Source organism: Cydia splendana, chromosome 1 (assembly GCF_910591565.1).
Source record: "Cydia splendana chromosome 1, ilCydSple1.2, whole genome shotgun sequence".
Taxonomy (NCBI): Eukaryota; Metazoa; Arthropoda; class Insecta; order Lepidoptera; family Tortricidae; genus Cydia; species Cydia splendana.
This window is the reverse complement of record NC_085960.1, coordinates 31,726,113-31,738,504: the sequence shown is the minus strand read 5'-3', so window position 1 is coordinate 31,738,504 and position 12,392 is coordinate 31,726,113. Positions and strand designations below refer to the sequence as shown.

General features: G+C 39.8%; 1 protein-coding gene across 1 annotated transcript in view; it reads right to left on the bottom strand.

Moving 5' to 3' along the window:
- Window positions 1-10,737: 10,737 nt before the first annotated feature.
- The window catches only part of LOC134793359 (uncharacterized), a 34,877-nt gene continuing 33,222 nt past the window's right edge, over window positions 10,738-12,392 (bottom strand). The window contains exons 21-22 of the mRNA XM_063764921.1: window positions 12,213-12,344; window positions 10,738-11,653 (exon numbers count right to left, since the gene is read on the bottom strand). Coding sequence (XP_063620991.1) covers window positions 11,441-11,653; window positions 12,213-12,344 — 345 coding nt within the window. The 3' untranslated portion in view covers window positions 10,738-11,440. The remainder of the gene's footprint in view (window positions 11,654-12,212; window positions 12,345-12,392) is intronic.

Below are 12,392 nucleotides of genomic sequence, written 5' to 3'. Positions count from 1 at the left end.
AAATCATGGGATTAGTACTCAAGCGGACCCCACGCCTATTACTTATTCTGTGCCCAGGCTCCCATGAGCCGTGGCAAAATGCCGGGATAACGCCAGGAAGAAGAAGATATAATGTTTGCAGATGGTAAAATTAATATATTTATTTTTATTTTATTATGTACATACAGAGACAATTTTTATTCCCTGACCTCCATTAAATTTCCCTGACAATTCCCTGACTTTTCCATGACTAGCGAAATTCCCTGACTTTTCCCGGTTTTCCCGGTTTTCCAGAAAGTGGCCACCCTGAAGAAGAGAGAGTTCCCTGATCTGAACAACATACCTAAGCGATTAAGAGCGCTCTTACAAGAAAAGTCGAAATAACGCAAAATTGATGATACTAGTCGACGAAATTCAGGACTTTGTGCTCATTATTAGAAACAATGAGTACTTGTTCCAGTAAAAGCGTCTTCTTATCTTTTTAAATATCGTTGTAAATATTAGAAAAAGGACTTATTAAATTAGTAATGATTTTTTTTCTGATGGTCGTTTCCGAAAAACCGCGTGAAGCACTGAATGGCAAGCTCTTATTTGGAAATGTAGAGAAGTTTACTCTGCTAAACCTGGCTATTTTGTATTACTAATACCCTGTACTTTAGGCATATCAAACGATATTTTTCCTACACACCTTTGAGAAAGAGAAAATCAAAGTAAAACGAATTCAATTTTCTCTCCGAAACAAGTGTCAATTCCTACGAAAATCTACTTAATATCGAAGTCATTTTCATACTCAAGCAATCTGCAACGTTTGCTTATACTGTTGGTATACATTAGTGTTTATGAAATTCTACTATATTTTTTTGGCAATTTTTTGAAAACTACTCTATATTACCGATGACGCGCGCTGCGCCAGCTCAGTGCCGCGGCAGAGCTTGTAGAGGCAGGACGTGTGTCGGTCGGCTCCGCACATTTTCAACGGCGACAACGAGATTTTTTATCATTGTGTGCGGCGGGCGCCGTGTAAAACGCTATACTGTGTGCGTGTAAACCGCAACGAGAGACTTTGATCCTAGCACTGTTTTTATAGTATTATAATTTATAATGGTACAGTTTAATAAACTACCGGACAGGATTAAAAATATTTGAAACGACCTGACATTCTATATGTATTAATTTTGACTCAAGATAGTACTCAGGGTCTGATGATGGAGCCGGAAGGTGGTCACCGGTACCAATCAACCATGCAACTAAACCACTTCGTGTTTAGGCTCGTTTTATTCATCTCAACAAGATCTTTGACACAAGATAGTACTCATGGTCTGATGATGGAGCCGGAAGGTGGTCACCGGTACCAATCAACCATGCAACTAAACCACTTCGTGTTTGGGCTCGTTTGATTCGTCTCAACAAGATCTTTGACACAAGATAGTACTCAGGGTCTGATGATGGAGCCGGAAGGTGGTCACCGGTACCAATCAACCATGCAACTAAACCACTTCGTGTTTAGGCTCGTTTGATTCGTCTCAACAAGATCTTTGACACTGAAGATACACAGGGTCTGATGATGGAGCTGGAAGGTGGCCACGGGTACCAGTCTATCATGTAACTAAACCACTTCGTGTTTGGGCTCGTTTGATTCGTCTCAACAAGATCTTTGACACTGAAGATACACAGGGTCTGATGATGGAGCTGGAAGGTGGCCACGGGTACCAGTCTATCGTGTAACTAAACAACTTCGTGTTTGGGCTCGTTTGATTCGTCTCAACAAGATCTTTGACACCAGACAGTACTCAGAGTCTGATGATGGAGCTGGACTGTGGCCACGGGTACCAGTCTATCACGTAACTGAACCACTTCGTGTTTGGGCTACGTGTTTGGGCTTCGTGTTTGGGCATCGTGTTTGGGCTTCGTGTTTGGTGTATCACCTAGTGTCAAAGATCTTGTTGAGACGAATCAAACGAGCCCAAACACGAAGTGGTTTAGTTACATGATAGACTGGTACCCGTGGCCACCTTCCAGCTCCATCATCAGACCCTGTGTATCTTCAGTGTCAAAGATCTTGTTGAGACGAATCAAACGAGCCTAATCATGTTACTACATGGTTGATTGGTATCCGTGACCACCTTAATCATCATCATTATCATCAGATCCTCAATACTAGTTCGTTTTTAAACCCTCGTTGATACAAACTTTACAACCTATAGGTACCAAATGCTATGACGAAACATGTAAGTAAGCGAGTACCTATAATTTATTTCGAGTAATACTTATACCTTCATAAGTACGAGTATGGGGCTATTCATAAATTACGTCGTTTCAAATGGAAGGAGGAGGGGGGGGGGTCTGGACATCGGATGATGGTAGTATGACGTAGGAGGAAACAGAGTCATCCGAAGCATGATTTGAGGGGTGGGGGGGTCAAAAATCGTCAAAAATAGATGAAAAATTAATGTATGAACACTGCACACACTTACATTTGCACTGCATTTAGTATTTTCGTACTTACCAAATAACAGTTTTAGGACTTTAAAAGTTAAGCACAGTTAGTGTTGTTATGGTTGATTTCAATATGCTTCGCGAAGGATCAAGAATGTTTAATCCATCATTGTAGTGCGAGTGTGGTAGAAGGGATCGGCATACTGAGCTCGCACGGCCTGCCGCAGCGCGTAAAATACCTAAACTCGCTCAACGCCGAAATGTAATAGCGCTCTTAAGCGTAATTTCATTGTATGTCTTACAAAATCTTTACGAAAACGTATGGAATTTTCGTATTTCAATGGGAAATTACACACCACTTTTTTTGTACTTAATTTGGATTTCGTGTTTATTCCGAGGGAATTAGGAGTTCTTCAAACCTACTACTTAATTCTTATCAAAAACTGTCAGAAAAATAAAATCGACAAAAATAAAAAATGGCTTCCCACACATTATTAATGTAGGTATGTCAATATTTTAACTTAGGTACCTATAGGTATGTATATAATTTGAAATAAAATAGGTTAAAATTACTGATCTGATAGAAATCGGATTAATATTATTTCATAGGACCTATTAGTAATGGTTAATACCAACAAATAAATCCTTTCATAATTCGGGCGGACTGACTGTCCACTGTAATGTTCAACTTATCACCAAAATTAAATAGATACCTACTTAGATCTCACGAATAGTTTCTGATTTGCAGGATTCTGGTTTCGCCGTATTACTGTTTCGTCGGATTCTCGTTTAGTCGGATTGTGACGTACTTTTATGTAAATCCGACGAATACGGAACTAATCGATCTCACGTTTCGTACTTTTGAGCTTTTTCCTCCTACATAAGGTTTTGATAATATTGTTCAAAGTATTTGCGAAAAACTTTATTTTTGAAAGCTTTCATGCCGATTTGAATCGTCTCGCCTACACAGAAAGGTTGATATTCGTCTGATCAGAGACATTCCTACGTTACATTGTAAGGCTGCTCTGAAACAGTGTCATGTTTCTACAGAATGAATAAGTCTGTTGTGTTTTGTCTAGGTACCTTACATAAGCGGAATTCACTGGAATTAGTATTGTACCTAGGTACGTCGCACTTAACTACATACTTCGAAGTTATTAGAAATAAGATGTGGGTTACTTCTGCAGCTATCTATAATATTTATTTTTACTTTATGATTTTAGGATTTCGACTCTACTAATAGTACGACCGAGAACCCACGAGAATAAGCACAGCAGATCTGCTAGGCTAGATAAATAAAACAGTTTAGGAGAAAAATGAATAATGGCATTTTACTTTGATGAAATCCAAGATGCACTCGATGCGATTTGCTTTGATGAAATCGATGATGGACTCGATGACGAGTTTCGCTTTGATGAAATCGATGACGGACTCGATGACGAGTTTCGCTTTGATGAAATTGATGACGGACTCGATGAGTTTCGGTTTGATGATATCGAAGATGCACTCTATGAGATCCGTGGCAAACAAAATCGCGATCAAAGTAGAGGCGATGCCAACCTCAACTTTAAACCTAAATATCAGGCAGGACAAAGCAACCGAGACACGGCAATCAACGCCATGATAGAAATCCGAGCCCTATGGGACTATGTCTCAGAAGAAGCAAAGAAAAATTACTCCAATATGTATTCAAAGTTGTCAGCTCCCTTAAGCGACAAGTTGGTGCTTGAATGTCAAAAACATAAGGAAAACTATGCGGTGTATGACAGAACATCACTAGAGTGGTTAATAAAAGCAAAAGAGCCAAAATACAAATATTGTTATGATGGAGAAGATTTTATGGAATTCAAATTGGCTGTTAAGTCCGTCAGGCCAAGTAAGAGATTTTTATTAGTTGGCAAATATACGGTTTTAAGGCAGGAGCTAAACTTATTGATGATGACGGAACTCGCTCCATCAATGTTCGGCGCGTTTTCATTGCCAGCTCTAAAGCTTATAGTGGGGGTGCCCGGCTGCGGAAAGACGACGCATATAATTAAAAATCATCGACCCGGCAGCCTGGTGCTCACGTCCTGCGCTGAGGGCGCTCAGGATATCCGTGCCCGCATAGCAGCCTTAAGACAGTCCAAAGACCCAGACCAATTCAGGGGCTCTTACAGGACCATCGATTCCTATTTACTGCACAGCCGTGCCAAATATAGCACCGTATGGATGGACGAGGCGCTCATGGAACACCCCGGGAAGCTGTTTTTAGTGTGCTTACTCAGCCGCTGCCACACCATGTACATGCTAGGTGACCCGAATCAGCTCGGATACATCAACAGAGTAAGCTCAGTTAACTTGCTCTATGATAAATCATCAACCTTTTTCAAAGGCACGGACTCGTTGAACATTTCGTACAGATGCCCCGTGGACGTGATGGCCGTCTTGTCCAGCAAGTACGAGGGTGGAGCGTATTCCACGTCGGAGATCACGCGCAGTATGAAGTGCGAAAAGTTCACTGGGCTCGAATGTGTGCCTAAGTCTAAAGATATCAAATATCTTGTGTTTAAACAGGCTGAGAAGCAAAAAATGAAGACGGAGAAATACAACGTGTCTACCATACATGAGTTTCAGGGCAAGGAGGCGGAGCACGTGGTGATAGTGCGTATGTCTCGTAATGTGGAGGAGTCGTTGTACAAGTCGCTCCCGCACATGCTGGTGGGTATATCGCGGCACACGGTTTCCCTCGTGTACTACACGCCGGTGGCAGACGACTTGAAAAAGCTTATAGAGACGCCGCTGACGGTCAAGGATCTTAATAGAATTAAAAAAGTTGCAAAAAATATTTAGCAACACGCGTCCAGTATTTTCAAAACTATGTTATTGTTCTTTTAAATTATGGCCATTTAATATATTTTTATTTTTAAAAATCAAATTTTAACTGTATTTAGCTTAGTCAAAGTTAAAAAAATCATTCAAGTGAGAACTAAACTGTAGTAGCGTAGTTGTTATTAAATGATATAATTACATTTTTATTAAACTAATTTTATCTTCATTTCTGTGCCTTTCATCCATCCTTTTTTCCACATTATTTCTCAAATAGCATGAGGTCATGGTGATGTGAGGTGATGGTGGAGTGAATGCTTTCATCTACATTTATAGTTCTTAAATATTACCTACCTTTTAAAATGGCTTTTTTCATCCTCACTATGCTTTTTGAAAAATATGATATCTTATATTTAGGTAACCAGTCCAAGCTAACTTTGCAACCCCATATAACCATTCCAGTCGCAGAATCACAAAGTGGTAACTAAATGTCAGATGTGTCGTAACAGAGTCCACACAATGTGTCTAGAATTGTTTCGAAACAAAGTGTGGTCGCCGTGTCTACACTTTTCCGTAACAAGGTGTCGACACATTTGTGTGCACTTTGCGTGCGGTTTGCGACTAAATCTGACAGCAAATTTGTGACAGCAAATGTCAATATAAAATACCTCTTGAAAACCAAGGTTTGTCAAACTACTATTAGTGTCTCGTGTGCTCGTAATTCTAGTAAGTCATCATGGGCAATGCAAATGATAATAATCGACCGAAACCATATAAACACCCAACACCCGTCAACCTTTTACAGAAAAGTTTTTAAAGAAATTCAATAAGCTACTTAGGTCAGGCAACGAATGCTCCAAAAGTTGTAGAGGGAAATGCTCGGAACACAATTTTTGACTCCGTAACTCGGTTTGACAAGTTAGGAGGTGAACATATCAAAAGTCCCCGGCCGTAGCCCTTGAGCGGGGGGGGAGAGAGGGGGCTTTGAAGGTCCCATTTTCCCGTTTTTCGATTATATCTCGGAAACTATGCATCTCAGCGACATGGCCACTTATACAAAATGAAAGTTAATTTAATTTGTTACAAGTTTATTCAGTCAATTTTTTCGATATGTTGAATAGTTTTTGAGATATCCGCTCTTGAAAGTTTATTTAGGGCTCTCAATTTTATCTTGATATATCTATATCAGTGAAGGTGCTAGGCCGTGTTTGGTATCGTTTTCGTATAAATCTGGGGTGCTGAATCCATTTAAGATATCACATTGACACCATTCCACAAAATAAAAATAAATCTTTTTAGGGTTCCGTACCTCAAAAGGAAAAAACGGAACCCTTATAGGATCACTCGTGCGTCTGTATGTATGTCCGTCTGAATACACAAAATAGTTCTTTACCTATAGATGACAGGAAAACCTATTAGAAATGTGCAGTCAAGCGCGAGTCGGACTTAATGTACGGAACCCTTAATACGCGAGTCCGACTCGCACTTGGCCGGTTTTTTTGAAACTCTTCTTGACGCTTAACCGCTGAACCGATTTCGTTGAAATTTGGTATAGAAATAGTTTGCGTCCCGGAACAGGACATAGGATAGATCTTATAACCAAAATCATCTTTTGAAGGTGTGAAAAGTGGCGTGGAAATTTGTACGGGAAATCAATAACCGCTGAACCGATTTATATGAAATTTGGGATGGTCTACATCTTTGATTTAGTTAAAAATGATGAAAAAACATGACTTCAAACCTAAACTTAAACAGTATTCTTCAAGAAGTCAATTCTGAATTCCCCCCTACACCTCATTTCACACCTTTAAAGGATGATTTTTGAGATAACTTATTATATCCTGTCTCGGGACTCAAAATATATGTGTACCAAATTTAAATTAAAACTGTTCAGCAGTTTAAGCGTGAAGAGGAGTTTAAAAGAAAGTATTTTAATAAGTTTATATGTTTTTACTTCGGAATGGTGTCAATGTGATACCTTAACTAAATTTGGTACTGCGAATTTATACGAAAACGATACCAAACATGGCCTCGTAGCTTTACTGTTGTAGAAGTCAAAATAAAATTGAGAGCCCTAAATTCTTATTACTTGGCCAAACTTGTGTAGAAGGAAAAGGTAAAATAAAAGTCTTCGGCAGGAATATAAGACACAAATATATTTTTTTTTGCGTTACTATTTCATTCATCAAATATAAACATACCTTGATTATACTATTCTAGTGAGATACTCATAGATAAACAAAAACATTTACTTAAAAAATTACAAGGTCGAAATGTCACGGAACTTGTGAGAGTAATATGTGAAAAATATAAACTTTTATGACAAAAAAAATCTGGACACAATTTAAGAATCACCCAATTGCGTCGAGGAATCATCTGTATTTTTGCTTGTTTCATTACCTCCTCGCTTCTTTTTTGTCCTTTGTATTCTGTAGCAATTTGTTAGATCTGAAAATAAAGATAACTTGCGTCGTCACGGATGTCGATTTATAGGTTTTAGGGAGTGCAGAATTCGAAAACGATGATCATTTTATAATCCAAGATGGCGGCTACGTATTTTGTCATAAAAGTGGAATCCAAAATAGTCATCATTTTCGAAATCTGCGCCCCCAGAAACCTATAAAACGACATCCATGACGACTTTTATGACATAGTGCATAGCCGCCATCTTGGAATCCAAAATAGTCATCATTTTCGAAATCTGCGCCCCCTAAAACCTATAAAACGATATCCATGACGACTTTTATGACATAGTGCATTGCCGCCATTTTTAAATTGAAAATGTTATCATTTTCGTAATCTGCGCCCCCCAAAACCTATAAAACGACACCCATGACGACTTTTATGACATAGTGCATGGCCGCCATTTTGGATTCCAAAATGGTCATCATTTTCGAAAGCGGGGCCCCCTAAAACCTATAAAACGACATACATGACGACTTTTATGACATAGTGCATGGCCGTCATCTTGGAATCCAAAATGGTCATCATGTTCGAAATCTGCGCCCTCTAAAACCTATAAAACGACACCCATGACGACTTTTATGACATAGTGCATGGCCGCCATTTTGGAATCCAAAATGGTTATCATTTTCTAAATCTGCGCCCCCCAAAACCTATAAAACGACACCCATGACGACTTTTATGACATAGTGCATGGCCGCCATTTTGGAATCCAAAATGGTTATCATTTTCTAAATCTGTGCCCCCCAAAACCTATAAAACGACACCCATGACGACTTTTATGACATAGTGCATGGCCGCCATTTTGGATTCCAAAATGGTCATCATTTTCGAAAGCGGGGCCCCCTAAAACCTATAAAACGACATACATGACGACTTTTATGACATAGTGCATGGCCGCCATCTTGGAATCCAAAATGGTCATCATTTTCGAAATCTGCGCCCTCTAAAACCTATAAAACGACACCCATGACGACTTTTATGACATAGTGCATGGCCGCCATTTTGGAATCCAAAATGGTTATCATTTTCTAAATCTGCGCCCCCCAAAACCTATAAAACGACACCCATGACGACTTTTATGACATAGTGCATGGCCGCCATTTTGGAATCCAAAATGGTTATCATTTTCTAAATCTGCGCCCCCCAAAACCTATAAAACGACACCCATGACGACTTTTATGACATAGTGCATGGCCGCCATTTTGGATTCCAAAATGGTCATCATTTTCGAAAGCGGGGCCCCCTAAAACCTATAAAACGACATACATGACGACTTTTATGACATAGTGCATGGCCGCCATCTTGGAATCCAAAATGGTCATCATTTTCGAAATCTGCGCCCTCTAAAACCTATAAAACGACACCCATGACGACTTTTATGACATATTGCATGGCCGCCATTTTGGAATCCAAAATGGTTATCATTTTCTAAATCTGCGCCTCCCAAAACCTATAAAACGACACCCATGACGACTTTTATGACATAGTGCATGGCCGCCATTTTGGATTCCAAAATGGTCATCATTTTCAAAATCGGCACTCCCTAAAACCTATATATCGACACCCATCTCGACTTTTATGACAAAGTGTTTTGCTACCATCTGCATGCAAGACATTTCTATTATTTTTACGTACAAAAATGGCCCCCTGTCAACTTTCAATCGAGATTTAATCGATAATTTATTCGATTAATATTCAGATTAATTCAATTTCAATCTATGTTAGGTCGACTAAACTAATCGCGATTAAAATTTGAGAATTAACTTTTTATTCCATTAATTAGTCGAATAAACAGTTAATCGATTAATGCCCATCTCTGACCACGGCATTTTTACACTTTGAGAATATCTGAAAACAAATCAACACAAGGAGCCATTTTGCAAATCCAGTAACTTTGTTATTACTTTTGACAGCGCGTGTCATGTGTCAACACAGAGTCGACACAAAGTCGAAACATTGCAACTACTTTGTGACTGCAATATTTCTCAGCCTTAAACCATATTTATACATCATAATTAACAAGTTTGGTAGTATGTAAAGCGTTATTTCTGTTATTTAAGTATAGTATACGCATCGAAGTACTAAAAATGCTTCAAATAATATAGTTATGAACACAGGCACTGAGAAGTAAACAATTTCATTTCCGGCTAAACTACAACAATGTGGTGGCGCGTTGATTATATTACACTTAGTTTATCAAATCACTCGAGCAGTTTAATTCCCCATAATAATTTAAGTCATATTGTAATATAAATGCAAACAATATATAATTACGTCTTGTAATCCGTTTAAGAGATGGCGTATTAATGTCACTTATTTTTATTTAAGTATTTTTCCATCTGACAGTTTCCATTTGACAGGAACAAAATGAACGAATGAACGAATGATTTTGGCATAAAGTAGTCGCAAACCCGAAACAATGTGTGCACACGGCGACCACACTTTATGTCACTTTGTGTCATGTGTCGACCCTTCCCCATTTCTGGTAACTGTGTCGACACGGCGACGACTCTGCGACTGGAATTGTGACCGAAACAGACGGTGTCGACACAAGATGTGTCAACACCGCGTCGTAACGGCGACTGGAAATGGTTGTATGGGACCGCTTAGCAAGGGACAGAGATTGGAACTACAGATGTTGGGCATCATTATTTTCCATCGTATTATCACGGAAACGTACGAACGTGTCTTGCTATTTCAGGCAGTCTCGGTACAAGAAGTACTGAGGTTGACTGAAGTAGCATACGAGAAAATACGATGGTAAACAATAATGCACTACATTCGTACCATCATAAATATATTTCCATGAAAATATGACGTCAATGGTGCTTTTCAAACTTTTTTACTGCAAAGTCGGTATATAGTTATTTAGCTTAGAATTAATCTATAGTTTTTTCTCGAAGTCTAAATACTGTATCATAGCAAGTGTCATGTTGATTTCAGTCTTTCAGCTAAATTTAAATCATTTCGTCATTTAGATATTTAAATAAATACGGATCTTTAATCTGGATCCTAGTATAGTTACCTAATAAAAGACCCAGGTAATGATTTAGAAGTATTTTTTATTAATAATTAAACTTACGCTATATATATGCACAGTTGCGCACATAATCTTTGTATAAATTTTATAAACGTTTTTAACAATATTTTCCAAAAATATTTTATTTCAGGCTCCAAGATACTACGTAAATTATTTATTATGTATAAAAATAGCAAGCTTTGCGTGTAATACTACACCCGCGTATCAATGTATTTCTATCAAGAGTCATTTAAAGATTTGACACTATCCTAAAGAACAGGAACGTTATCAGTCGATTCTCTTTCACATAGTCCCGCAGGTACACGCCGGCGCGTAGGAAAAGGATAGACTTCACATTCGCAGGTTATCTTACAACGATAGCTAGGCCGTCGACCGAGGTATGTCGGGCTCGGGCGGCGACGACTCGCAACGTGAGCTGTCAAAGTATTGTGGCTTATCACCAACATAGAAAATCGAAATTTCATTATTTAGATGCAATTAACGAAATTTTGATTTTTAATGTTAGCCGCAAGCTCTCACTCTAAACGCTCGCTTGCGCGTTGGGCTCGGCCGGCGCGGCGTGTCGAGCTCGGGCGTAACAACTTAGTGCCCGGTTGAAGTCGCACAACTTCGCTTGACCTATGGGCGACAACGTAAGCCATGCTAGCGGGTCAAGTTGCGAACGTTGGCGAATACCGTCATCTTGTCCCTACTAACGCTTTACACACGGGGTCATATCCGGAGCGCGCGCTTCCTTGGCGGGCCGTGGCTGTGACGCGCCGGGCGGCGGCGCGGCGCGCGCGGCGTGTCGGGCTCGGGCGGCGCCGACGTGGTGACGAGGTTGCGCGTGTTGCCGAACACCGGCATCTTGTCCACTCCGATCAGGTCCTGGAACGTCTTCATGCGCTCCACTAGAGTCTCGTCGTTCTCGATCAGCTCCTCGATCTGTGGCGTTATAATAACTTCTTTAGTGGCGCTGTGCACTTTTTGTGATGGGGAAAAAAATGTTAAACTCGTGACAGCGTAAGACGTAAGACGCTTCGTAAGATGGACACGTGACCTGATCGAAAAACTGTTACAATGTCATTGAGTTTTTTTTTGTAAAAGAGCGATAAAATGTGGTAATATTGTATCTTGTAAAGTTCTCGTTAAAGTTTCAGAAAGTTTTCGAAATAGAGTCGGTTCACCATGCTAAGGGCCACTTGCACCATTCCACTAGCCCAGGGTTAGCCGATTAAACCTGAAGTTACCAGATACCGATGTCAAATTGTACACACTGGGTTAACGGTCTAACCGGTTAACCCCGGGTTAGTGGGATGGTGCAAGTGGCGCTAAGTGTTACATCAAGTAAGTATAAAATAGTAAGTATATAAGCATTGTCACTGCTAAGTAGATGCAAATTTAACATGGTCGGAGTGTAAATAAGGCGGTAAAGGCCAGCCTTATGATAATACAACTTGTGGTATTAATAATAAATAAAATAAAATAAGTAAAGTTAAGATACCTCCTGCCGGTAATCGACGAGCAGCTCGTTGGCGATGCGTACCAGGTAGGTGGAGATCTGTCCGTACTTGACCCTGGCGTGGAGACGGAGTACGGCGGGCACCAGCACCTCCGCTACGGTGCGCTTCATTTTCTATAACACACCACGCTTATGTCAGCCTGGTACTCATGGGCTTAATTA